This window comes from Phalacrocorax aristotelis, chromosome 1 (genome assembly GCF_949628215.1).
Source record: "Phalacrocorax aristotelis chromosome 1, bGulAri2.1, whole genome shotgun sequence".
In the NCBI taxonomy this organism is placed as follows: domain Eukaryota; kingdom Metazoa; phylum Chordata; class Aves; order Suliformes; family Phalacrocoracidae; genus Phalacrocorax; species Phalacrocorax aristotelis.
The window spans coordinates 160,889,779-160,916,955 of record NC_134276.1 but is presented as its reverse complement, the minus strand read 5'-3'; the positions used below and the strand labels follow the sequence as shown (position 1 = coordinate 160,916,955).

At 39.9% G+C, this 27,177-nt stretch overlaps 1 protein-coding gene across 3 annotated transcripts in view; it reads right to left on the bottom strand.

Moving 5' to 3' along the window:
• NCF4 (neutrophil cytosolic factor 4) overlaps positions 1-27,177 on the bottom strand; it is a 138,181-nt gene that overhangs the window by 6,935 nt on the left and 104,069 nt on the right. The window contains exons 3-8 of one of the 3 annotated variants that reach the window (XM_075076299.1): positions 22,488-22,613; positions 4,979-5,070; positions 3,116-3,200; positions 1,712-1,865; positions 1,342-1,412; positions 422-549 (exon numbers count right to left, since the gene is read on the bottom strand). In XM_075076299.1, the coding sequence (XP_074932400.1) occupies positions 422-549; positions 1,342-1,412; positions 1,712-1,865; positions 3,116-3,200; positions 4,979-5,010 (470 nt within the window). In that variant the 5' untranslated portion in view covers positions 5,011-5,070; positions 22,488-22,613. Of the gene's footprint in view, positions 1-421; positions 550-1,341; positions 1,413-1,711; positions 1,866-3,115; positions 3,201-4,978; positions 5,521-22,487; positions 22,614-27,177 lie in introns of those variants that run through there. The other 2 variants (XM_075076303.1, XM_075076312.1) reach the window with 2 other exon arrangements.

The following is a 27,177-nucleotide window of genomic DNA, read 5'->3' as shown; positions in this document are numbered from 1 at the left end:
TTCGGTTTCATTTAGTGTCTGAACCAAATCTCATTGAATTCAGTGCTAAAACTCATGTTGACTTCAGTGGTTCAAGCTTATGTCCTTAAGCTTGGCCTGTATATTCTGCACATTATAATAGATATTACCATTAAAGAATTAGCAACAGATAGATCTAAGCAGTGGGTTTTTTTAAAGCAAGCTATACTGCTATTTTGGAATTTTCCTTTAGTGCAAGTACCACATCCACTCTAAAAATTTCAGATTACTGAAAACAAGAAATACCCTGTGTTCACTCTGCCACAAAGATCCTCATATTAGGACTTCATGGATTCACTTGGGAAACACAGTGGTGATCCTCATCTCTCTCTCTCTCCCCCCCAAAACTGGACAGCATGTCTTACACATCAAGCTATGCTGAAAAAACATGTCAATCACTTACATTCGCCGTGTCCGTGGGCGAAGTCGTCTCAGTCTGTGAGGCACCTGTTCGCTGTCAAAGGTTGAGTGGTAGAAGAACAGCCGTACCTCTTCATCCATCAACACCCAAGCAGGTAGGCAGAGTAGGTTCTGTGCCAAGAGCAAGTAGGAAGCAGAGTGTAACAGTGGGAGAGACCAACTCTCTATTTATTTACATGTAACAAATATGCCTCTCTGACCTACAGGATCATGAAGGATATTCATTACTGCCAGAAATCTCCCTCCTGTCCCTTCTCACTCAGCAGGACACGGCTGAACAGCTGACAGTTTCTCCTGTTTACTCCTAGAGTTGGCCAATATATTGCTTCACTGGTTTTGTGCCTGATTTACTGCAGAAAGAGTAAATTGCTCTTTGTGTTTCCCTTCAGAACATGAATGACTGTGGAAAGAAGGCAATCTTAAGTACTCAAAGTCTTGGCCAGTGCTTCAGACTTTTACTGATTTGAAGTCAGGTCTTCAGTTAACCTGCACAGAGAATGTCTCTCCTCAATGTTACTGGCTGTGTCTTCACTGTAGAGCAGGTACACCCAGAAGCACCACCCCACTCTCCTAGTCCCTTAGGTGCACATACTAACTCCATATTCACGCAACACCTGGAGATTCACCATTTCCTCATACATCTTGTGGGGTTTTTTTGTAAGGATATCTACCTATATATGAAGGCAGGGAGTGAGCCTTTGTGAACTACATATTCCAGCAGATCCTACAGCCTGAAAAATCTGGGGAATTGGACTCCAGGTCATCACACAGTGTGGACACTGTATCTTCAGGAAAAACAATACAGAGGGAAGCAGATACCTAGGACTACAACAGTACTGTCTCTCTTAGGGGATAAGTATCTGCAGTCCTCAGTGCAATCTCTACCTTAAAATTAAGTTTTACCTTCATGTAGACATTTAGGATAGGAATCCTGTTTTCAGCAATTTCCTTTTTGGCCCCAACATAAACTTTTCCTGAAAAATATAAAACCTCTGACAGTTATTGAAGAAAAAAAAAAATTGAGGCTGTCAGAGAAATGAAGCAATCAGGAGAAAGCAGGGTCTCCAAGAAGATACATACTGTCTAAAGGATCTTAGGTTTCTAAATGAACTTTACCACAAGTGGAGGGACTGCCAATGGAACTTGACTTCCCCAGCATCCACAGCTGGGAACTAGTTCCTTGTTACAACTGCTTCCCTACAATGCACTCCTCTTTAGGACAGCCTGGGGCTGAGAAAGCTACTCACGAACAGATTTGGTACTGACAGCTTACCTGGCAATATGGGGAGCGTACAGCTAAAAGGGCTATTTTTGCTCTCTGCCCCATATCTCTCCTCTAGTTTGGTGTGCAGCGCATAGAACTGTCGATAGCGTCGAAAAATCAGGTATCTGCCACCACCTTTAACCTTCACTTCAATGACAAACATCTGAAACAGAGGAGGGCGTTTCAGACTGATGTTCTTTCTTACAAATACTTATCAAATGAAAGCAAGGCATACAATAGGAACATAAGATCAGTGCACTGGTAGTGGGAGTATTGTCTTAGGTGCAGAGTGGAAAGCAAGCCTTCAGTTCAGTATCTGCAGACTCAAGTACTAGAAAATAACAAGTTAGCATCAGCCACTGTGGTGTATGTCTGGGTCCCGCTTTCCCATGCATCATGTCCCTGTGGCTGCTTTCTATTACATAATCTTAAAAGGAAACCTGAAATGACTAGATGCTACTTTATGCTTACACACCTTCCCTCAGTGACAAACAAAACATGCTAGGTATGTGAATACAAATGTTTTACAGTAGAAAGCTTTGGGCATCTAAACCTATAGACAGACATCTAAATTAATTGCTTTTCAGAACTGAAGGCATTCATACTTATTTCAGACTTTAAAGTACCCAATTTCAGAAATTATGGTCTGACCAAAGGTATGGCCAAGAAAAAAAGAAAAAACTTAGTGACCTTACTTCTCATGCCCTCCTCCAACCACTGTGTTATTTCTTATCTCTTGTCAAAATCGCTTTGCTCTAAAAGAGCCCACAGTTTCCATGCACTGACCTCTGAGTCACGTTGCAGCCAGATCATTCAGAAAACATAAAGACAGAGCAAGCAAACGTCACTATATTCCAGAGTAAAACCTGTATACTGCAGTGGGAAGGTTTTATGAGTAATGTCTCCAGCAAAAGCAGCATATACCCTGTAGGAGTCAGACTGAGCTGGTCCTATCCAAAATCTCTCTTCAGCAAATTTCATAGTGCTTTTCCCTACTACTCCCTTCCTGTGTGCCCTTTCATGACATATTGAAAGGCTAGTTTCTGTGGAGATTGAAGCACTCTAACTTGCCAGTACACCGTGCAATAATGAAGACAAGACCCTGCCTTTCTACCCGTTTTGAATTCCTTTCCCACTATCTTCACCAAAGGTACAGCACTCTAGCAGGATATAAATCTGAAATGACATAAGAATTTAGAAAACAAGCAATGTTAGAGGATAACTGTCACATTTCAACCAGACAATACATTTTTGGACTAAATCTGTGGTAGACTAACCTCCATTCCAGAAAAAAAAGAAGTTCTGTGCATGGAACTATTCATACCAAAAAACAACTACACCAGATTAACTGCAGTTTCCTTCCCACAACCGAACCAGTCACAGATGAGGGCAAGGATAAATCTCCCTTCTTACATAATAATTAGTAAAGCCTTTCTTCTCTTCAATATCTGCAATGTTAGCTGAAACAGGTACATCATCTGGAAGCTGGTCAAAATCACTGTGAAGCAAGAACAAAAGATTTAGGTTACCCATACTGGCATTAGCCTTCAGAGGTCTCTATGCCAGACAGAACAAAGATAGTTAGGCAACATCACATTAGCTAGCATCAAAATCAAGAAGTTAGACACTTGTGTCGTTCTCTTCCTCTGGAGGTCTGATCTTGAGATGTCAAGCTTCTATAAGTTCAGCACAAGTCAGCGACCATTGTGAAAGATTCTTCAAGCCTGAAAAACATCCCTGTCATTCCTAGGATTGCTAGAGTAGCAGGACTACAAAAGAAACACTTGAGCTGGTAAGCTTTTCCTGAGAAATATGATCAACTGTGAATGCATTCTTAATCCTTCCTACAGCATCGGGTAGACTTACAATAATAACTGCAGAAGTTATCTCTTTTTCTAAGAAGATCATTATATACCATAATTTACGCTGTTATTGTTACTGCATTACTCTAGAGAATAGGAAACAGTTCTGAGAAAAGAGCTTGTCATGCTAGGAACTGCAGAAACTGACAGTACAAAGCTAATTCCTAAAAACCTTATACTCTATGTGTAAGATGCATACAATGTTCCTTATACATATAAGAAACAATAGAAGGATAAGCATAAATAGAAGAAAAGGGAAGAAACAAAGACATAGTATTCTATATCATAACTAGTGGTGCCTGCACTAGCTGTCAAGTCATTGTCAGGTTTTTTTGTAAACATCACAGTAAAGCAGACTCTCAAAGAGGCTTTGAAAGAAGAACAAGTAGCCTAGCAAATATTTACAGGGAGACATCCCAGTCACAGTATATAACCTGAAGAAAGCACGAAGATACTTGTTTGAAATGTCAAAAATGTGTGAAGAAACACCTTAGAGTGGGCAGGGTTAGAATAAGCTTTGCAGATCCTGGAAAGTATTGGATTTGAAGGACGAGAGAAGGCAGGATCCCTGCAAGAACACCTAAAGTGCAGCCATATGACCACACTCTCATGTTTCTTGTCTATACTGTCCACACAATAAAACAGCACGGACTGGCAGGTGCTTTTTCCTCTGGGACATTGTGCTTGGTACAACATCTTCAGCAAACAGAAGACAAATTCACCTTTGCCTCAATCTTACAACTCAATGTTGTTAGAGTGGTATTTACATTAACACCTAAGTAAAAAGGATCAAGAATGAGGAAAAAAAGGATAACAAATGAGGTAGAGAGAAAGAGAAACTTTGAAAAGGATCATCTAAGAAAAGCCAAGCTGACATAATGTTAAATATTCTGATAATAGAAAACCCATGGCAGTTGGCTCGGTTGATTCTAGTAGGAGAATATCCCAAGCAGGGGCTTCCACAATGCGCAGCCCATCTGGAAGGCTAAGGTAGTGATGCAAAGTCTTGCAACAGCTTGCTGTACAAGGAGAATGACACAAATCAGCACCACCCACAACACCATAAAGACTACCACTTACTGTGAAGAGGGATGTGGTTATGGAGATCAAGAGATATAATTAGTCATATCACAAACACTTATATCACAAACCTCACTAAAAGGGAAACTGCAGCTATAAAGAGGACAACGACCCACTATTGTCCTAGGTGATGAATATTCCCCAGAAAAAGGAGAAAGTCCACTCCAGCTTAAGAAATGGTCTGCTCCACACTGAGCAGCCTAATAGTTTGGAAGCTACAATAACAAGAAGCCTTTTAGAACCATCGAAGAAGCCTGCACCAAAATTAAATTAGCAAATCGTAACGGTTACATGAATGTTTGTGGGGAGGCGGGAGGAGGGAGAGACACATTACCTCTTTTCTCGCAGCTGTCGGGGAAGAGACATGGCTTTCAGCTTCTTAAACCCAGATGGCTAAGCTCTATTCCTCCGCTCCTTGGGCAATTCCTGGTTGAATAGGATGAACACAGTCAAAGCAATCCTCCCTGCGTGAATTAAGACTCCTCTGCAAGGCCTCAGAGATCCTTTTTTTAATGTTTCAGTGTCAGACGCTTTCTTCTGTACCTCCCCACCCCCATGAGATTGAGGAAGTACTAGAGAAAAAACCAGTCACGAAGAAAGACTGTTTTGTGATGTCTGTCATGTATCGAAACTGCCACAGTTGAGAAACCAAAAGCCCAACAAAAAGCAGAAACTGTGAGACATAGTCCATTGTCCACCTCTTCACTGAAACATCTGCCTCTGTGGAAGGCCAGTACAAGTGGGGCCAACAAATTCTGTTTTGCCCCAGCCAAAATGTCCCCATATACACCTCTACACTAATGTTTGTAAACTAGGATGAATACTTCTGATACCTTCTTGAGGCTCTGTGATTGCCGAGAATCCTCCTTCCCATGGACCAAGGGCCAGGAGGTGGAGCTAAAGAATAAATTTTCAAGTGGGAGCAGAAAGTATGGTCAGGAAATTCAACCTTGTCAAACATATGGGTATCTGGGTATCAGGCATAGGAGATGAGGAAATGAGCTTTGAAGGTTGGATCAGTGCAAGACATGAGTCCTTGAAAGAGCAAAGATCTTTTCAGCTTCATGTGCTCAAAACAATCCACATTTGCCACCTACAAAGACAGGGTAATGGCTCACGCAAATTGAATCCTGACTGCACTGCCTTGTACACAAAGGGTAGTGATGCAGCATTTGCATAACATCAGTTGACAATCTTTCAAGAAGAAAATAAAAGGAAGAAAATTATGAGGAAGCAATAATTTCCTAACAGTGTGGATAAGTTGCAGCATAGCTTATCTGCCTTAGTCAAAATCTGTCATGTGTACTATCTTTGCCTTCCCATTTCAGTCTTTGACTCTCTTCCATTTTCATGTTCAATATAAATTTGGTTCCTTCTCCTCCTTCTGCTGTCAAGCACAAAAATTCTCATCTGAATGGAGCAAAAGTCAACCAGCACCCTTCAAAATAAAACTCTGTTTACAACTGTAATCATCAGCCTTGTGAGTAAACTGCATTTCACTACATTCAAATGAAGTATATTCTTCAGCCATCTCTTTCTTGTGGCTAACTGAGGGCACCATTGTAGAAGGGGACATAGTGTCTCTTTACCAGAAGGGACCAGGGGAAGCTACAAAATTCTGAACTGTATTTTCTGAGTTATCTGCTACTCTGTGCTGCCCACACAGTCTTAGCAGAGTAGGTTTAAGTGGTGATGTTGGATATAAGCATTTCCCCAGACCTTCACACCCTGCTGTGTATTCCGTTTTCTTGATTAGGCCTGCTAAATGTGTAGTCCTCATGTAACCTAATGTCAGGATCATTATTCTCTTTCCTTTGCCTTGATTGAGAGAGACAATAATCAAGTTTTCTAATTGGAATCCTTTCGATTTCTCCTGACATTCAGAAGGAAATAGGAACAGATCACCTTGACCAGAACTTTTAATCACAAGATCAATATATACGAACTCATGAAAATTCAGAGGTGCCCTCCCAACACATGCAAAAAGATCGTGGAAAGCACAAGAACTGCATAAACTTTAATACAAGTGAAAGAGAAAGGCTGGAGGCATGCTTTTGAGATAACTTTATAGTTGATGCATATCATAGTTCTGACAATAAAATCATAAAAAGGATATTCTAATAATTTCAAATCTCGTGGAAGATAATCTAGATACAATGCAGGAACACCTTTTAAGAGACAGAGGCTATGACACGATGCAAGAACACTTGCTCATTGTTTACCTGTAGACCTGGCTTTTCAAGACCAAGTCGACAGACAACCTCACAGACAAATGGCCTGTGCAACTGCTTTGCTGTAAGCTGAGTAGGACAAACTGAGAGCAGCTCCTCAATTCCACTACTCTCTACTAGAGATTATAGCCAGTAATAACACTAATCTGACAGAATAATGCTAAACCTGCTCAGAAAGTTTCTGATTCTGCAATATTTTCCTGTTCTGAACTAAACCAAAACTAAGACCTTCTTTTCTGATGAAAAGGCAGATTCCTACCTCAGAAGTGTGGATAGCTGATTGGTTAGAGGGCTCACCGAGGCCACGAGAGACTAAGATTTGAAACACTGCTTTGCAGTGTTCTTCTGTGCCAAATCAGTGCCTCAACTACTAGGTGTTTTCTCTCAATTTCTACTATTGTGCTACTTTAGTAGAAATAGCAATTTCTACTATCTGGGCTGAAGAAATGGGCTGGGTCTAGCCAAACCCACATTCTCTCTCTGCTCAAATACTTACTTTATTACTGATGAATGAAATAAATGTCCATTACAAAACTGATACTATAATGACAGTACTCATGTCAAGAAATACACCTGCACTAGGAGAGTATCCAATTTCATCAGCTGACACGGTCAGCTTTCAGTTTTGAGAAAACACACACACACACATACCATGGGCAGCATGGTCATTATGGCACTATGCACTGCCCCTTATCCATGTGCAAGAGAAAGCAGGCATCCAGGTGCAAGAAACACTAACTAATTAATTAATTAAAGGAGACTACTGCGAAAATCCTCACATGACTGAATCACGACCATATGCTGACACCTTTACGTACCTTCTCACAGTTCAGCACCTACTATATTATTTTGACCATGTATGCCTGTGAGCTGTGAAATTGTGGCCTTCTGTCTAATGCACATGTTGTTAGAAAATACTTGTATAGGGACACATAACACCTTGGAAATCTGAGAGTATCTGCTATAACCAGACAGCCAGAGCAAGCATGGAATTTTAATGGAAAATTGGAATGCAGTCACAAATGACTAAAGATACATGAACCACTGGTAAAAGGTATATTAAAGGAACACAGCAAAAATACTCAGCTGAATCCATTCTGATGACAGGACTATATACCATGTCTACTAGGGCAGCAGCTACTATATCATTTTGGTTGTACATGTCTGTCCACTCTAGAATAATGGCTTCTCTCTGATGCACCTGATGTTAGAGCAGCGCTGCACAGCTATGTTCAATCAATCACCAGCCATAGAATAAATTTGTTAAGTGACAGAATAAAGTGAACAAGAATAATATTCTTAAAAGATGTCTGGTCTCATCACAGATTAATCTGTAAAGGAAGTAACATTTTAACAATCACTGCAAGGAAGCTGAACGTAAAATAGGAACACATACAGCAGAGTTGGCTTGCAAGATACTTTCATTCAACCTATTGTTTTCAAAGGATATGTGGAATATTTGTTTCTGTAGCATAAACAACATTAGCAGTTGAGTGTCTTTTCTTCCGTGATTGCTTGAGGCTGAGCTGCAACTGGTAACACTGATTTGGGGAAAGTGATTTGAAGCTATATTCCATTTTGCATTTGTACTACATACTTGTACAGATTTTGCTTTTATGGTTACCATCAGCTTTACAGAATGCTTTAATACACTTTAACACTATTTCTTTTCAAATACAGTCATATTTAAACTCCTTATCATTACTATAATAGCACATGAATAGTGAATTACAGCTCTGCAAAATTTTTGGACAAAAGTTACATAAGATAAACTACCCATGTCTCCCCTGTAATCTTCAGTGCTTTTTTGCAGGTAGTGCTACACAATCCTTAGAAGGCAGCTGGTCCAATGGTAAGTAACAAGACTCTCTTTCTTTGATATATGCTTTCAGGACAGCTGAAAACAAACCCATTAAAAAAAAAGTTATCGAAGTTGTCCTGCCTTTCTGAACTTCTCAAAAAAAAAAAAAAACAAAACAAAGAGGAGATAAGTTGAGCACTTTGGTTTTATATTCTTCATTAGATAATGGCTTGATCCGTATTGGCTGAGTACATGGATACTCTGCCTGTCACACATTGTGTTGGGAGGAAAAAAGGCACAGAAGTATTGATAAACAGAACCATGGAGATTTGCTTTGATTTAAATCCGGACACAGTTTCCATGACTGCTTGTTTAGGGTGAAAAGTAACTAGTAGGCATTTGCAGAAAAAGGCTATGACTGTGCCCTGCTGATATAAGCCCAACTAAACAATCCATTGTGAACTAAAGAAATTTCAAGGTCAGCATCTACCACTGCTCCTGACAGTGAATGTGGTGTCATTTTTAGAACAAATTACTACTCAACATGAATGGGCTTTACAGAACCAAATATTGAAGGAACAGTGGCCTTTTTTTTAATGACATTTTCATTGAAACTTCAAACTATATCCCATAACTGCATTTTGGCTTTTGCACCTCAATTGCTTGAACAAAACAAGGAATAACTATCACAGGAGAAAATACACCCAAAAGTGAGTTTTTACTTTAGTCGTTATCAGCTATCTTGGAACTATGCATTCGACAGTCATTCCGGGTCTTGTTAGTCCATGATGCCATAGCCAGATCTTGCCAGATTTTCTTATGCGGAGCAATATCACAAACAGTATTATGATCATCCTCTCTGTGGAGGACAATTCTTCCTTTACAATAAACCTGTGTCCTTTAAAAAGCTTTTAAAAAGATGCAGGATTTCTCTCTGATATAGTAGGCCCAGTTAAGATTGGAAGAGTTAGAGGAAGCCTTACCAGAACAGTAGTAACTTCTCCTTGATAAGCAATGGGGGTTTTTGCTCTTGCAGGACTCAGATGGATATTGATGCCCAAGACTAGGCTAAGTGAGAAAAATGGAAACTCAGGAACAGCAACAGAAGGTTACTTCATCCAGATAGCATATCACTTCCAGAATAAAAGAGGCAAACAGGGAAGAAATAGGGCGAGCTTGGCACTGCTACTGTGTATGACTGATGTGGGCTGGAGGTGGACCCATATGCTCCAGTGAACTACCAATGCCAAGCTCTGGTAACTGGCTGTTGCCAACAAAGAAGCAGGATAGCTTCATCCAGGAACTCCTGAGAGAGCTACACCTACAACCATCCCTCCAGAAGCTTAAAACCTAGTTTTAAGTGTATAGCAGCAGTGACCCTTTGTGGCAGGAGAGTCTCTGTGTTTTAGTCTCCTAATCATCTTGAGAGTCAAAAATCTGTCTGAATTTTTGCTACTCAAGACAAAGAAAATCCTGCTTCATCTGTTTCACAAGTTCAAAAGACCTGTTGAAATTACTCAAAAAAATTTTTCACTGAACTTTCCCAAATCTCAAAATAGGGTTGGTATTTGCTAAAATTTGTGTGGTGCTACATTCAAACCATCCTACACTGTTCATAACAGTTTAATTTCCCCATCCTTTTGATTAAATCCTGTGACAAAATTTCTTTTATTTAAGTTAGATAAGTGCCTTTAGTTAAGTGGAAGTTGTCTAAACAGACAGTGAGGAGACACAGGCATCACTGGCCAGTAAATCAGACCTCAAGCGGGCCAAATCCCTTTCTGAAGGTTTTATCTGTCTCCTTGGAATCTACATGAATTATAAAGTATCTATATTCCCAGTGTTGTCACCTCAGGTTCCTAAAGTTAAGGAAATAAATCTGTGCCTTACTGTGGACCTAGTTATTACTGGTATAAAGGTACCTTCCCTTTTGGGACTGAGTTATATTTGGATATGCACTTTTACACTGGTATAATTGTCTTTACCCTAGGGGAGTTGTACTACTTAAGCTACACTGAAATAGTCAAAGACGCACAATTTTCTGGTGCAGACATATCCAGCCTGCTCATTATGGGTTATGGCTCATTTTCTAACGGTTCATAAATTGGGACAATATTCCCTAATAAAACTTGGGGGCAAGGAGCAACAGATTAGGATAGGCAGGCAAGTGGTAAATATGGAGGCAATAAGTATCAAGATCCTGTAATGTTCAAAGTTCTGTTCTGTCAGCGTTCCTCACAGCGTACACTCACAGCCTGTCTCACCTGCTGCCTCACCTACTGCCCTTTTATTTCTTCAGCCTTTATTCCTTGACAGATAAACCTGTGGAATGAGCCCGCCAATTACCATACCAATAAGCAATCTGATCCCAAGCCAGCTGCCAGTCTCTCCATTTCAAGTGTGAAAGGCTGGAGTTTGTATCTCCCAAGCCTCAATAGGCAGAAGGCTGCCTTGTTATGTGAAGCCAGGCCTAAATAAGAGACCTCTCAATTAACTGCATTCAGTCCAGCCACTGGCTTGCTATGTGATTCCTTATGCTTTGCCATCTGTAAAATGGGGCTGACAGTAACATTTTTCTCATAGGGGGAGAGTGAAAAAGAGTAATGCTTAATGGAGATATAATTCTTTAGGGAAGTCAGGTGAAAAGTGGGAAACTACAACCATTATCCTCAGCAACCCACCTGCACTCAAAATCACCTACAGTGCAAACTGAAAACAATATAAAAATGTAGGCCCTTAAACATGTGCCGTTAATGTTCCAATGCCAGGCCTTAGAACTGATTCCCAAACCCTTAGAAAAAAATGTAGTTGCTCAACTATCACATATGTTAAACAGCAGTAGCCAAGGGGCCTGCCCTACTATGGAAAAGAACAAGGGAACAAAATGAAGAACAGTTTTCTGCCCAGAGCGCTATCTAATCTGGGAATACGTCATCCTGCTTGCAGATTGCTTCAATAATCTGAGCCAAACAAAGGTAATGGGGGACTCTGAAGTTGTGATTTCAAGAAATTAGTATACGGTGATGGTATCAGCTTAGGAAATTCCCTGTCCTCACATACTCTTGCTTTTTCTTGCCCCACAGGATGGCACATCTGAGGCTGCGATGCAAAATAAATGAGCTAACTAATCCAGATGTAAAAGCATTTTTTTAAGCCACAGATCAATCTCCCAGCCCAGCTCACAGCACAGACATCAATATAGAGAATGAATGGGGAGGAATACATTAAACCAGTATTGCTGCCTGATAACTTTGTCTTATGAAAGCACTCTGAAAACACAGTGAATGTTTGTGTGTACATGTACATCCCCAAACAATTCAGGAAAGTGTACATTTATGTGTCTTGGCAATCCATCTCCACGTACAGATGCTAATGTGGCCTCTGTCATGCATTTGCTTCAGGGCATATGCATATGCATACGCTGGTGTAGCAAGGATTTTACCACTTTTATGATGTAAGGGAGGAGCCAAAACACACCCTCACACCCACCATGACCTTTGCTGTAGTAGTTTTTTCTGAATGAGATAGCTGCTACTGAGATAGTATCTAAAGAATCCAGTCCTTGAATAGCTGCGCCTCTCTCTGCTTTAGTGCCTTTGCCCTGTTTGCCAGCACTTCCATATTTTATTTTTCCATATTTCACTACAAACAACTTGTATTAGCTATTGCACAATCTGAATGTAGTGCCATTACAGTGGGTCTCTCACCAGGAATCAGACCACAGGAAGGTGCAAAGGAGGGCAGAAAACTCTATGTCAACAGCACTTCATGAGTGAAAAGCAATTTCCTTGTGAAAAGACAAAAAGTAAGAAATCTTCAGAATAAAGAAGAGCAAGTGAAGGGGGGGAAAGGGGGGAGGGGGAGAGAAGAAAAATCAAGCATCCCTGTTGCTAAGACATACAATAAAATCTATTTACTAGCCAAATAATCTTTGGTTCAAGCCAGGTGGTTATGACACACTCAGATATGTCTGATGCAAAACAGTAAAAGGTAGAGGGGGGTTGATGTCCCGTTCCAGTTCCTTCTGTTCCACCTCTCGCCTCTGAGTTCTGCTGAATGTGACATTTTTCACTGGCGCCTAATACACAGAACTCTGCTGCTAATTTTATGCACAGTTCTCATGCTGTGTAATTTGAGGCCAGAGACTCCTCCAACAGCCTGCCAGACAGAGTACACACCCTTCAACGCTGCTTCTGCTGCAGAGAAATGGGGGAAGAGAGAAGGAAATGAGCCAACAAGAAACAAGAAACAAGCTTCCAAACCTGTCCAAGATGTTTGCCTGATTTTTGGCACACAGATCTACCAGGGATCTACCACCAGCTTGCTCTGTCCTGTTTGTCAACAGACCGGTTCATTGGATTTGCCAGCAATTGCAAGGACTCAGTGAACCTAAGGCACTTGCTTCTCCCATTTCTTCCCCTGTATTAGATTCTATCTGGCTGCGCTAATACGAAATCAGGCTGTTGGCCACAAGGCTCTTCTAATACTACCCTGAGACAGAATAAGAAGTGATTTCTGCAATATTATGATCAAGGATTTTAAAGAGAAACTGGTGTCTCTTTTTCCCCACCTTGGTTAACATCTCTGCATCTCACAGAGATAATCTGCACTGTAGTATATTCCACTAAAATGAGAATGGAAAACTAACCTTCAAAACCTGGCCCGATTGTACTCAAAAGAGGATTGAACTGGATGTATCCCTATTAACTGACCAGAAAAGCCTTTGTGCCAGGCACCCCTCTTTGCTTCCAGATAACTGGACCAATTTTTGCTGAAGCCTTTTAGTGGAATCATCACTTTCCACAGTAGAGAAAGTATTGAATTAGACCCATTTCCGATACTACTTACTTCTACGCTGGTGCTGATAACGCCAGAAGGACAACATCCCATACCACTGTCTTCTCCCAACCCCAACTTTTCTTTCTCTTGACTGTATCAACCAATAGACAGTGAGGGAACTACAGGTTAAAAAGAAAAAAAATAACTTTGATAACAAAATTTTATCAATAACTTCTCCTACTGCAAATGCCTTATGCCAGAACAAAACAAACTGCACTGCCTAAAGACTTCTTGGATGGTACAGCATCCTCCTCACTAATGCCCCTTCTCTTATAATTATGTTGACCAGCAGAATTACATACAGACCTGGTCTTAAAAATAACGTATCTCAGACCTTGCTGTACAGCAAGTGCTAGTATAGCCCACAGACCTATCTGAGACTAAATAAAATCTTTCTTGAGAATTTGAGAAGAGCTGGGACTTTTACTGCTGCCCAGCTGCAGGAGAACATTGTGAGCTTTGACATCCAGAGAACTTTCTTCACAGTTCCTCTCATCATGAAATATGTGCCTATGTAGAGAGAACAAGGGAGGAAAGACTGGGAAGGGGAATATAGTCCTTTATTCCATATCTGGGGTGTGGGATAAACAAAAGATTAGGTATAAAAGTCAGATAAGTTCATATACTGATCTGGTACACGCTCAGCTGGATAAAAAGAAGAGAATGAGAGGAAAAATAGGGACAACACACAGTTGACAAAAAGAACATAAAAGGAAGAAAATAGAGATGTGTGGAAACAATTAAATGAGAAGAAGGATTGGGAAGAATCCGTCCCTCCTCTAAAGACATGCATTGCATTTCCAAACTTGACCCACATGTGTCTGGCTATCTAATTTATGAGAGACATGGAGCTTAACAGCCAGAAGTCTGCCCATAAATTATATCTCTTAGATAAGCTAAGATGATATACATTAGGAGAGAGGAAGGGAAAACTGTCAAATAAGAATCTTGTCCTTACCCTCCTGGGCAGTGCCTGGGATAACCTCTGTCAGCACCTAAAAACCTGCAGATGTCCTGAGGTGGCAGTATTTCTTGCCAAGACCTCTCCATTACAAAAGCTGATAGATCAGAGCCTTGTTTCCACTGCCTGATAGCATCGCTGCCTAGCACAACTACCCTTTCAGGTCCATGATACTTGTAGTTTTGCTGACCAAGCTTTGCTCAAATCCTTGCTTTTTCCTTCTCTTTCATTGTTTATTGCTTCATTTTTATGGGGATCCAATTCATTGTTTGTTTCAGGATGTTATAATATCCTGAAGGTATTATAATATCTTCAGTGTTTATCTCCTTTATTTCTCTCTGTATATGTAATTTTTTTTTTCATTAGCAAAACAGTAGCCAGTAGGTCAAGAGAAATTATTTTCCTTCTCTACTAAATGCTTATAAGGCTGTATCTGGAATAGTAGCGCTAGTTTTGGAGCCCCCAGACAAGAGGAATATTGACAACCTGGATAGAATTTAACAGAGGACAAATAAACCTGGAGCATATGATATACGAGGGATGGCTGAAGTAAGTGGGTTTGTTTAGCTTAACAAAGAGAAGACTGGGAGGGAGATCTAATTGCTAATCCAACTAAACAAAGTGGGATTAAAGAGGAGACATGGCTAGACTCTTCTAGGTACACAATGAAAGGACAGGAGACAAGAATCACAAGTTCCAACAGGGGAAAAATATAATTCATGTCTTGGGTTTGCACAGCAAGGTTTCTGTAGCGGGGCACCATAGAGGTGGCTTCTGTGAGAAGCCACTAGACGCTTCCCCTATGTCCAATAAAGCCAATGCTAAATGGCTCCAAGATGGACCCACTGCTGGCCAAAGCTGAGCCCATCAGTGACGGTAACATCTCTGTGATAACATATTTAAGAAGGGGGAACAAATAAAAAATAACCTGCACAAGTGCAGCCAGGGAGAGGAGTGACAATATGTGAAACAACTCTGCAGACCCCAAGGTCAGTGAAGAAGGAGGGGGAGGAGGTGCTCCAGGTGCTGGAGCAGAGATTCCCCTGCAACCCGTGGTGAAGACCATGGTGAGGCAGCCCATGGAGGTCCATGATGGAGCAGCTATCCAGCTGCAGCCCATGGAGGACCCCACACCAGAGCAGGTGGATGCCCAAAGGTGGCTGTGACCCCGTGGGAAGCCTGTGCTGGAGCAGGCTCCTGGCAGGACTTGTGACCCCATGGAGAGAGGAGCCCACACTGGAGCAGTCTTTTCCTGAAGGACTGCGCCCCATGGAAAGGACCCACAATGGAGCAGTTCATGAAGAACTGTAGCTGTGGGAAGGACCCACATTGAAGTTCATGGAGGACTGTCTTCCTTGGGAGGGACCCCACATTGGAGTGAAGAGTGAAGAGTGTGAGGAGTCCTCCCCCTGAAGAGGAAGGAGTGGCAGAAACAACATATGATGAAATGAACACAACCCCCATTCCCCATCTCCCTGCACCACTGAGGGGGAGGACGTAGAGAAAATCGGGAGTGAAGTTGAGCCTGGGAAGAAGGGAGGGGTGAGGGGAAGGTGTTTTAAGACTTGGTTTTATTTCTCATTACCCTACACTGCTTTGAATGGCAATAAATTAAGCTAATTTCCCCAAGTCAAGTCTGTTTTGCCCATGACGGTAACTGTCCTTATCTCAACCCACGAGCCTTTTGTTATATTTGCTGTCTCCTGTCCAGTTGAGAAGGGGGCGTGATAGAGCGACTTTGGTGGGCACCTGGCATCCAGCCAGGGTTAACCCATCAGAACTGGACATAAGAAAAAACAAATCAACATGACACTGGAACAAGGGCCCAGAAAGGCTATGGGATCCCCATCGGGGGAGATTTGCAAACTTTGACTAGACAAGCTTGATCTATCTTTTATATTAGCCCAGCTTTGAGCAAGGCATTGCATAGCTGACACACAGTGGCCCCTTCTAATCTTATTTATTCTATGTTCAGATACCAAATACTATCTTCAGCTAACCAAAGTCTCCGTTGAAGTTACTGGCCACCTTATCCAACTCAATCTGCTTGACCTAAATGAAAATATCAAATGCATTTGGCAACTGTGAAAATTTCAGACACTCTATGGTGCAGTGCTATAAAATTTAATTTCCTGTATAAAAAGAAAAAAAAAAAAGGAATGGGAGGAAACACAAGTTCTCCTAAAAACAAGGCTTCTTAAACTACCTTTAATAACTCCATAGCAAATATATTGATGGATATTCTGATTGGCTTGCCGGTAAGAAGCAATCAACTGACCTCTATTCCTTGCTTATACTACCTACCTCATACATCTGCAAATTATTTTCTCTTTGAACACCAACTTATCCCTCCTTACCATTTTCCCCTTGTGGCCTTCATCCCTCTCCAAACCCATCTTCCTCCTCAACCTACTTTTCTCTCCATGTCACATTTTTTATCTTTTTTTGATCTCTAGCTCACCCTTTATTCTTCTTGTCCTGAATCTGTAATCCTGAATTGGAAAAGAACTCTTCCAGAGTTCTACTCTGCTCCCCTAAAGAGCAGTTAATTATTTGGCTTTGGGCCTGCTCCTGCTTTGTCAGCTCTCTCATGTCCACAGGTCTATTAAGTGTGTGGGGAAGCTTTGGAATGACCAAGAAACCCGTACACTGACCCAGTAATCCCAGGGAAAGCCTGGTCTGCATTAATGAGTCTTGTAAAATAAACAAGAGAGCTTGATGCCTAAAGTACCTTAAAGCAGTCTTCCTCAAATGTAGCCTGACACATCAAGTATTCAGTGCTCAAAATGGGGGGAGGAAGGGAATACGACTACCATGAAAATTAACAGAGAGACTAAACTTATGCACCACACAAGCACTAGACCTGCACTAATTTTATTAGCCATAAATACAGTTCTTCAGGTTTTCTTTTGCCTTAGCAGCTTGGCTCCCATTACCCTCAGTCTCTTTATTCTTGTTATTGCTGTGGCCTTTAGACATCAAGGGTCTTACTGTAAGAAACAAAATGGTTATAGAAACTTAGCATGCCTGGCTATATGTCCAACACAGTGAAAAAAAGGATGAAGAAAAATTAATACAACTTGAAATTGGACTCTTAAGGCCATTAACTAGTGAGCAATCCCAAAGGCTGCAGAGTTTTACAGATGTATCTGGTTCAGAGAACAGGAACCACAGAAGATAACACTTTCTACATAAGTCCAATTGGGATTTCAGAGATATAATTTGAAAATTCAGTGTAATTTTGCTCTCAGTTACAGAAAAGTCACTGTTCACGTATGTTTGAATGCCAGACCTAATGCCTACTTGTCCACCTATGTCATGATGTAACTATACAAAGAGTTTATGAATAGCAGAAATTTTTATACTAGAAAAATTGTTAGTTTCTCTCACTCCTGAATCATATTTGATTCATCAGAGCAGACTTGTATTCCTACTCTGAATACTTTCTTTCCAATAGAATTTTATTCCATATGTTGCAGAAAAAGAATTTGAATACAAAACATGCTTGCCTTGGCGATATAGTTCAAGTTCTTACTTCTACTGATGATTGTCCTATGCTTTCAAAGTCTACCAGATTTAGCTAGGCTAACAGCAGATACTCTACTTTTACATATAATCCTTCTTCAAATCTCAATATACTCTTTGCTGAAATAATAGCCATCCAGCTGCTAAAACCACAAGATAATTAAACACTGTGTGAAAGGACATTTCTTTTTAAGCAGATTTAAACTTTATCAAATGATTACTCCATCTTAATTTAAATAATAATTATTCAAATACTTTTTTCTTTTTAACCTTTTCTCACCCAAGTCCTTTCTTGGGCCTTTGCACAATAGAAAAACTGAAAATGTAGCTGTGCGATAGCAGAAGGCATGAAGAAGACAAGGGGGAAAAAAGCGTAAAATAGTTACTGGATTCTCATTTAGGCTCCAAATCTGGCTTCAGAGGGACTATTCATAGATCAAAAGTTAAGCATAAAACAGAAGGCTGTGCAAGATCACAGTGTCTTTGGCATAAGAATTGTTTCTCGCTATGATACATATAAGTACAATACTTAGTTACAGTTGGATCTACAAAATTTGGTGCAGTATAAAAACAAGTGAGAAATAAGCATTTAGGAAAAGAAACTTCTAGTCATTTCTAATAAGTCTATTCTCCAAATAAATATCTGACCGAGTTTGCTTGTATTTGTGTGGTTTGAGTCTCCATTTTTGACTGCATATATGAAGTACTGGTCAACATATCTACTTTACTACCCACAGACAGCATTAAGAAGATGCGGTAGCCATGCTTAAGAATCCACACTTGAATTAATGCTGCCACAGAAGTGCAAGACTTCATCTAAACGTGACAGTCTATAAAAAAGATGTAATGGGAAAAGGAGTCAACAATAGCTAATGTTTTATGGGATAGCAAATGATCTAGAACTGCAGGAGAAGGGTGTTTGCTATATGCTATTGATTCCAATCAGGATATTCTTTCCTTCACTTCTCTTAAATACTTACATTTGGTTTTCTTTCTCCAACTGTCTATATCTGCAAAAATCCCTTATCATCTGAAAACAAGCTATTTATTCCTCTAAACTATGACTGTATGGTGTGCTACCATTCTAAGGAAGAGTTTAGAAGATGTTTTTGGTTTGCTGTCTCATCTTCAGGCTCCTTTTAAGGAGCTATTAGTCTTTAAGGTTCCCTAATCCCCCAACTAAATTTATCAGCGGTTGATTGCTGCCAAGAGTTAAGCTAAATTAAACTTTGAAATCGCGGTACAGTGTATCAGATGCACTTCTGGTAGGGGAGGTGGAGCAGAAAGATCCAAATATTCCACTTACCAAGAGGTAGGAGAACCATGCTTTTTTCTAAAGGTTTCTCAAAGCTTCCACACATTTTTCAAGATCAACACAATTTCCCTGATTTTATAAGAGCAAGAGCTCAACTACTGAAAAAATTTCTCATTAACGCCATATCAGGTGTTTGCATGCATACATGTGCATAAATTAGCACAGGTACGTACTTTCCTCTACAAGTGAGTATATTGTATATGGAGGAGGTATGTGTACACACACACTTAGGCTAAGGCAGCATGCGTGCTTGAGACATCTGTTCCAACTGACACACATATGGTGAAAAGGAATTTATCTACATATAGAAAGATATATATATCTCTCTCACATACACACACATATGTGTGCCTGTGTGTGTATGTACGTATCTGTTCCCCAGTCTTTGTCCTCACACAATCAATCATTCCCTTATCTACTTCTCTCACTCACACTCAAAAGTAATCATCAGAACAGATATCCCTCCTGCTCTCACTTCTCCTTTTAGTAAGCAGTAAAACACAGTGTCTTAAATAATTTGCATGTCAACATCATTAGTTGGTTAGTTTTGATGAAAATATATGATAATCCCTTATTATTCCAGAACTGTAAACTCCTATGGTAATTATATGTCAGAAGAGGGACAATTATGTACCCCTACACACACATAAAAAAAAAAAAGCCACACAAAACAAAAGGGGGACAGTCCAGTATGTATTCTTTCTTAAAAAGTAAAAAAGCACATAGAAAAAAGATGGATGCTTAAGAGGAAATGGCATAAGGTACAGATTTTTCACCTGTGAGACAGTAATTGCAATCTAAACCATCAGTAGTTTTCAGAAGTCACTGATATCTAACAAGAGATCAGTACCCACTTAGACTGATGGTGTCAATCGAATTCTTAACAGACTGGCCTTCTCTCTACAAAGTAATTATTCAGTGGTACTAATTGATCCCTATCTGTTTGCAATTTCTGTAAAAATCTCTAGAAGAGCATCCTGGTGAAGTCTCCGTTAAAAACACCAGAAAGAGTCCCAATGACAACCGTGGAAGATGGCTCAGGTCCTAAAAGGACAACTGAGTTGAGACTACAGCTCTCGAGGTAAAACCAGTTCTTGCAAACCAGGTTACAGTAAACTAGTGAAATAAAACCAAACTTCCACTCCAAACATTTCATAGCATTTACTTTGAGGACACATCAAAGATTTGTTTCCAAAATCATTTGTCTATCATTTTCACCAGCTTTTTTTTCAGGAGAGAAAATGTGTGTGAGAAGTGTGATTTCTGCTGTCTGTATCCCCATGGCTACTAGAAACAGCTAGAAAGGGAATTGGGCACATCACAGCACGCGAAATGTCAGGTTAACAAATTCCAACAAAACATCTCAGAGAAACAGACGCTTGCTTTCTCCCACCTTCATCCTACCATATCATACTAAAAAAAAAAGGGGGGGGGGGGGGGGAAGTCAACAACAGAAAACTAACCAAAGCCATTTAAGGGAATCAAATATGTCCTTCAGAAATGTAAACCTCTCTAAAAATAGGATGAAAGACTAAGAAAGTCACTTGGTTTTACTCATAGCAGTAATAAAGGGTCCTTGTAAGGGCTTTGCACAAGTTCTGTGTTGTTACAGTAGCATCTGTCTCCTCGTTCCTGGAGAGAAATAGTGAAGAGGATTTAGAGCGTGTGTAACCTGAGAGAGAAATCATCTGTCATTCCCTCACAAGGCATTAGCAAACTTTCCCTCTCCTGGGAGAAGGAAGAGCCACTCTCCTTCCCCTGCCTCTTGTGATTACAGCTTTAAGCATTATTCTAATAAACATACTTATGAATAATATTAATAATTAGGAAAAAATCTAGCTCTATTAAGAAAGGGTAGGAGAGGCCCAACTGAAAACAGACAATATTCTGGCACTACACAGAGTGAATCCGATAGCAAACAAGAGGTCAAGTAGCAAACAGATCCTCTCTGTGAAAGGGATGATCCCTTTGCTCTACCCAAGTGAAACTGCTATCACCAGCTATACTTGTCACAATCAAGATCTAAAGCAACAAAAAAGAAAAGGATGGTCCATTTTTGAAATTATTATTCCAGGACAGGATGCAACACGCAATTACTTGTGCCACTATATTGCGTGGTCTCATGCAAACAGTTGATTTGTTGGTTTTTCAGTTGTCTGCCCTTTAACAAGAGAAAGTGTTGTTGGAAAAATAAATCCCAAGACAGTCAGACAATAGCAATGGAAGACACGGAGGAACACTACCTCAGAGATCAACGAGGTTTTTAGTATGCCCTGCTACCAGCTTTTTCCTCCCCCAATTAGAGGGTAGAAATGTCAACAGAAGTGCAGAAAAATAACAGAGATTACATATTTCAAAGAGGCAAAGTGCCACCTATCAACACATCACTTGTATCTTGAAGTCTCTGCTTCACCTAAAACGAAGATATTAATGATCACTTTGTTGAAATATCTCATTCTTCTTCAAGACAGCAGCTTCTGTGTCCCACTGAGATCAAAACTCAAATGGCCTGGGAGCTACTGCCTCTTACAAATAACTGTCAAAATGCCATAGCATGAGCTAAAAGTGCTGTTGTATATAATTCAGATCTGTACCACGTGCTATGCTGATGCTCCACTTCTATGTTACATTTCTTCTACCTATACAAGGAATACTCACAAAGTTTTGAAAGGAGTGCAAAAAGGCCCTGCAAGAAGGTGATTTATGTAAGAAATTGCCACTGTGAACCTTTTTAGGGAGGAGAAACAATACAAACACCCAAGAAAAAAAGTATGCCCATAATGAGCATCAATACAGATGTGCAGAACATAAGAAAATGTAATGTACATTTCTATAAAATGGGTTGGTCCAATAAAACTGTGGGTTTGGTTTTGGTTTGGTTTTTTTTTTTCGCAAATAATGTTTTAAATCATGGGAATAAACTTTTTCACACATTGCCTAGAGGAAAAAAGAAATCCCCATACACAGGATTATGAACAAGGTGATAAGATGATTATCAGAAGGGATATCTAAAAGGGAATTGTAAGAAGTTGTGGTACACTGGTAATGGCAGGGAAAATATACTTCCCTTAGGAATATGCCAGAGAGTCTTTCTTTAATAAAATTATGTCCAGAAGACAGAGGATAAGGATGTTACAAAAGATCATCTCAGATTTTCAGTTTGACATTTACCTGAGGGAATCCCAGAAGCAGCAGAAGTGAATGATGCTGGACAAACTAACACTTGAATGCCCATCCATCCTCTTAAGAAGTTTAGCATAGGTAACAAGAGTAGAGAATTCCTTCCTGCAGCCATCCCTAAAGAGATAAAGGAGAGAAAGTATAGGAGAATTAAGTGTTTGGGTCTGATTCAGGCCATGAACTACATGGAGATATTATTTTAGTGCAATAAGATTTTTTTGTGTGTATCTGTTCATTAACAACTGGACCGGGGCTGTTCAACTCATCTGATCAGGGTGACTGAAACAGTACTACAGAATAATGACTTTTATTTACTGGTATTCTCCTTGGTTGGATTCAAGACATGACCTAAACCTGAGAAGATATCTCATTTGCCAGTTGTGTAAGTGGAAGAATTGCTTTCTAATGAAAAATTGTCAATAAATAAACAGCTGACACAACCTCACTCCTTTTCTGCTGCTAGTTATAGACTTTCTTAGCCAGCAATTTCTACTTGGGAGGTTGGCAGGAAAAGCCCCAACTTGCCATTTAAGCATCACTGCTATAAAATTCTTCCCACTCATTGTTTACCCAGAAAGATATGACTCCTTTGCAAACCTCTGACTTTTAAATCCATCTCACTGCGCACTAACAGCTCTGAAACAAATTGTAACAGTGTAAGAATAAAAACAACCAGACTCATTAAAGAATACCTATCAAAATCTGGGTTACCACAAGACTCCAACTGCTAAAACTGAGGTAAAATTTCCCCAAAAGCTGTTTGCCCTGATCTAAATGCTTTGACTGCTCTCCTGCCAGCAGCCCAGTATAAACAGGAATGAGTAATGAAGCCATCTTTCTGCTGTGCTAGTTTTTCTGGAATATAACCCCTGTGGTAATAATTACATGGGCTTATCCATCCCGGTGTGAACAACACCAGAGTGTCAATTATGACAAATGTCTGATACCCACAAGTGTCTGCTGTAGAGAAAACCAACTGTTTCCATTCTCTTAACCTTGGGGTCAGGGTTTCCCACTGGGACTAACAGCTTTTTTTCCTGCTGTAAGGATCCATTTGAGAATTGCTAAGAGGTGTTATGATACACAGACCTACTCTTTCAGCACTAGCTTTTTTCCTGTTTGGTAATCTGAGCCTAACTCTCACCAGGATTTTACACAGAAACACCTATCACTGTTTTTCATTTCTATTATCTCCTTTGGGTGATGCTGTTAAAGACATTTAACTTTCTTTTCCACACCATTTGCAATACAAGCTGGAGATTCCCCAAAGCCCACTGGTAGTATGGACTATTAATGACCTACTTCTAGCCTCTGGGGTATCACTTGTAGTCATTTGCTATTTCCAGCTTTTAAGTCAATTATCAGAGGAGTCGTATGTAAAAATGGAATCATTAAGATTTGATCCTAGGAATACAGACTTCTCGCAGGCAAACCAAAGAATAGTCCATTGCATGGACTGTGAAGAAGTAATGGAACCTAAAAAGCCTGAGTCAGTCTGATATCCTCCATCTGGCAGAAGGAAATTATAATTAGTATATTCAAAACAACCAACATTTTCAGTCACAGAGGAGCAGTGTAAAATATATATATACCTGAACAAATATGTTCATATGCAGCCTAAAAAGTCACAGAAAGCATAGATCGAAGTTTCCTGTTTTATATTAAGAAAAAGGGGTTTTTTCTATGGCTACTGTGAGTCATTCTTTTAACTGATTTATTTTTCATATACATTCTGTCCACCTGATCCTTCCACTTTTCACACGTGTGTGGTATTATAAACTACACTGAGGAAAATAAATTAAGAATCACCCTGAGGATCAAAATAAGTTTATTCTAGTCATCTAACCCGGTATCCTGTACCCAACAGTGGACAGAGACAAAAGCCTTTGGAGGAGCATAAGCACAAGGAAATCACATTATGACACTTCCCCCTAATCCTATCCCAAATTCCAACCACTTTAGCTCAGGAACTTCACAGGCTGGATGTGGCCTCTGTGAGTTTGGTATGCTTCAATGGCTCTCTCTTCCAGGAATTTGTCCGTTCTCCTCTCCAATACAAGAAAGCTCCCAACATCACAACATCCTTGGCAGACTAAATGTAATAGATGCTACATTCTTTACTACATAAATATCTTTTGAAAAAGCTGTAAGTTGTATTCACCAGCATGAAAGGTTTAGTGGTACTTTAGCCAGGAGAGATTTATCCTAAAATTCTGGACAATTTCTAATGTTGGTATTGACATTTCATCTTCCTAATAATTCCCAGTTGTGTTACATTAATTAAAACTCATGTTTACTCCTAATTCTCCAAAAGACTTGTGGTACAGGCTTTGTGGAATCCTGAATCACAGTATTGTATGGTTTGTGGTTACATGGAGCACCTAAGGCATGTCATTTCACCTCAAAAGGATAGCAATATGATATTTCTTCCTTTTTTTTTAGAAGTAAGATGAAAGAGGACAATATACCTAGGGCCCTGTGAGAAGGGGCAAGTTTGATAGCAGGAGCAGGAGGAAGACACATACACTCATGTCATAAGTCACAGGGAAAACATCAGAGAAAATGCTGCCATTGCAAGGATTCCTATCCTGCTTCTAAACACAGGTGAGACCAGCATTGAGCTTTGCCATAGAGAAAAATGAAGGAGTTCCTGGACAATGAATGTCAGCTATAAAAGGCTTCAAAGTGTTTTTAACCAAAATATGCTGCAGGAATATTTTTTTAAAGATTTTTTTTAAATATTTTTTTTTTAAGATTTTAAATTGTTGCATGAATTCTTTCCAAATCTAAATGCAATGTGGATGGATACTAGACTGTACAGAAGTCTTGGACTGCAGCAAATTCAACATGGTGTATCATTCTTGTCTTATATAACAGGTTGGAGACTATAACAGATACTTTCGAATACTCTACAATCTTACACAGCAAAGAAACTCCACACTATGCTGGGCATCACAATACCAACAAGATGCCAACAGAACCAGAGGAATTCCAAAAACAAGTAAGAAAAAATGATTACAGGTCAAGAGAGGCTGATTTATAAGGAAACATGTAAAACAAATAACTCTCTATAGCTTGGCTAACCCTAGGACTCAAGGACATTATAACTGTTCGTGAAACCAGATGAAAGGCATAAGCACCAAGAGGACAGAGGAAAAGGCTGATCCAGAGGCTTATATGAGATATTGATAAGATAAAAATATAAAAGAGGAATGTTAACTGGCAACCAAAAAACATTTCTTATCAATGAAACCTCTAAATTTTAAAATATGCTTTCAAATAAAGGAAGTCATATGGCTTCTTTAACAAGTAAGTAGGAAAAGAAACGCAGGAGGGTGGCTGACTGGTATCCCTGAAGACTGGAGTTGCTTGTCACAACACACATACCACACATGGGCGATAGCAGCAGGACAAGCTTCCTTTTTAAAGTCCCATGCTAGCACTCTGATGATAACATCAAAAAATTTGGGTACTTTGGCTGATGTGGACCTGGAGCACCTTATTATTCAGATTATAGTTATTTATGTGTGGTGGGAAAGAGAAACTGTAATAGATGAGCATCCCAATTAACTCTGCAGTGTATATGTATCCTAAAGGGGAAGCCTAGACCTAATCTTTTCCCGAAAGAACCTGATTGAGAAGATGATAAATATGTAACCACATTCCTGAAACTGATGAGTGCAGTAACACAAACTTCCTCCCTAAATTCTGTCATTTCACATAGGCGAACTCTCAGTGATGCTGTTGCCACAACTCTCCGTGTCTTTCAACTTCAGGCAGATTTGTACGAATAACCTGGAAGTGTCAGATTTTGATTTTATTTTTCTTACCACAAAAACAAAAATCCCAACAACAAAACCCCTTTTAATTAATTAAATACTTGACACATAACAAATAAAGACTTTAATATATGCCTGATGCAGTCATAAATCCGCTTCTCTCTTTGTAAATAGGCCTGAGTAGGAACTAACTAAAAGGATAAGAAAGGATTTCCACTAATCAGGATTGCTTACACATGGCTGAATTACACAGAGGAATCACAACGACTAGCCCTGCACTTGCTCTCCTTTCACCAGTGGACAAATGCACTCATTCCAATGGAACAGACAGAAACGGAAGTCACACTCCAGTAGGCAAAAAGGCAGTCCTACAATCCTTATCCTCTCTAAGCTGCCAAAAGAAGGTAAGAGGGAAAATTGTTCCAGCAGCTACCAAATAGGAATAGAGCATCCAGCGAACAACCACAAGACACTGGTATCTCTAAACCAGAATCTAATCTCGGTACTACATCAAGGCGATATAAAACCCCACATCACTGAATTTAGAGAACAGCATGCCGTGAATCATACCGTTCCAAAGGCAGCACACCAGTCGGTTGAAACATGTTGACCCACAAGAGCCAGCTATCTCGCATTGCAATTAAATACAAAGTCTCACCTGCCCTGAGCTAGGGCGCAGGGACAGCGTTTGTGAGAAATAAAGGAGGCTACCTGAAAGGTAATATTACTTCCTCTGCTTTTGTAGGCACTGACAATTGAAAAACTCCTACAGAAAGTGTAATAAAAATAAGTAAGAGAGAGAACATTAAACTGATTGAATTAACCTTTGCCATGTTTGATTCAATAAAGCTTCCTCTTCAGAAATTGTCTAAAGCTGCTGGAGAATTTCCAGTTTATCACAG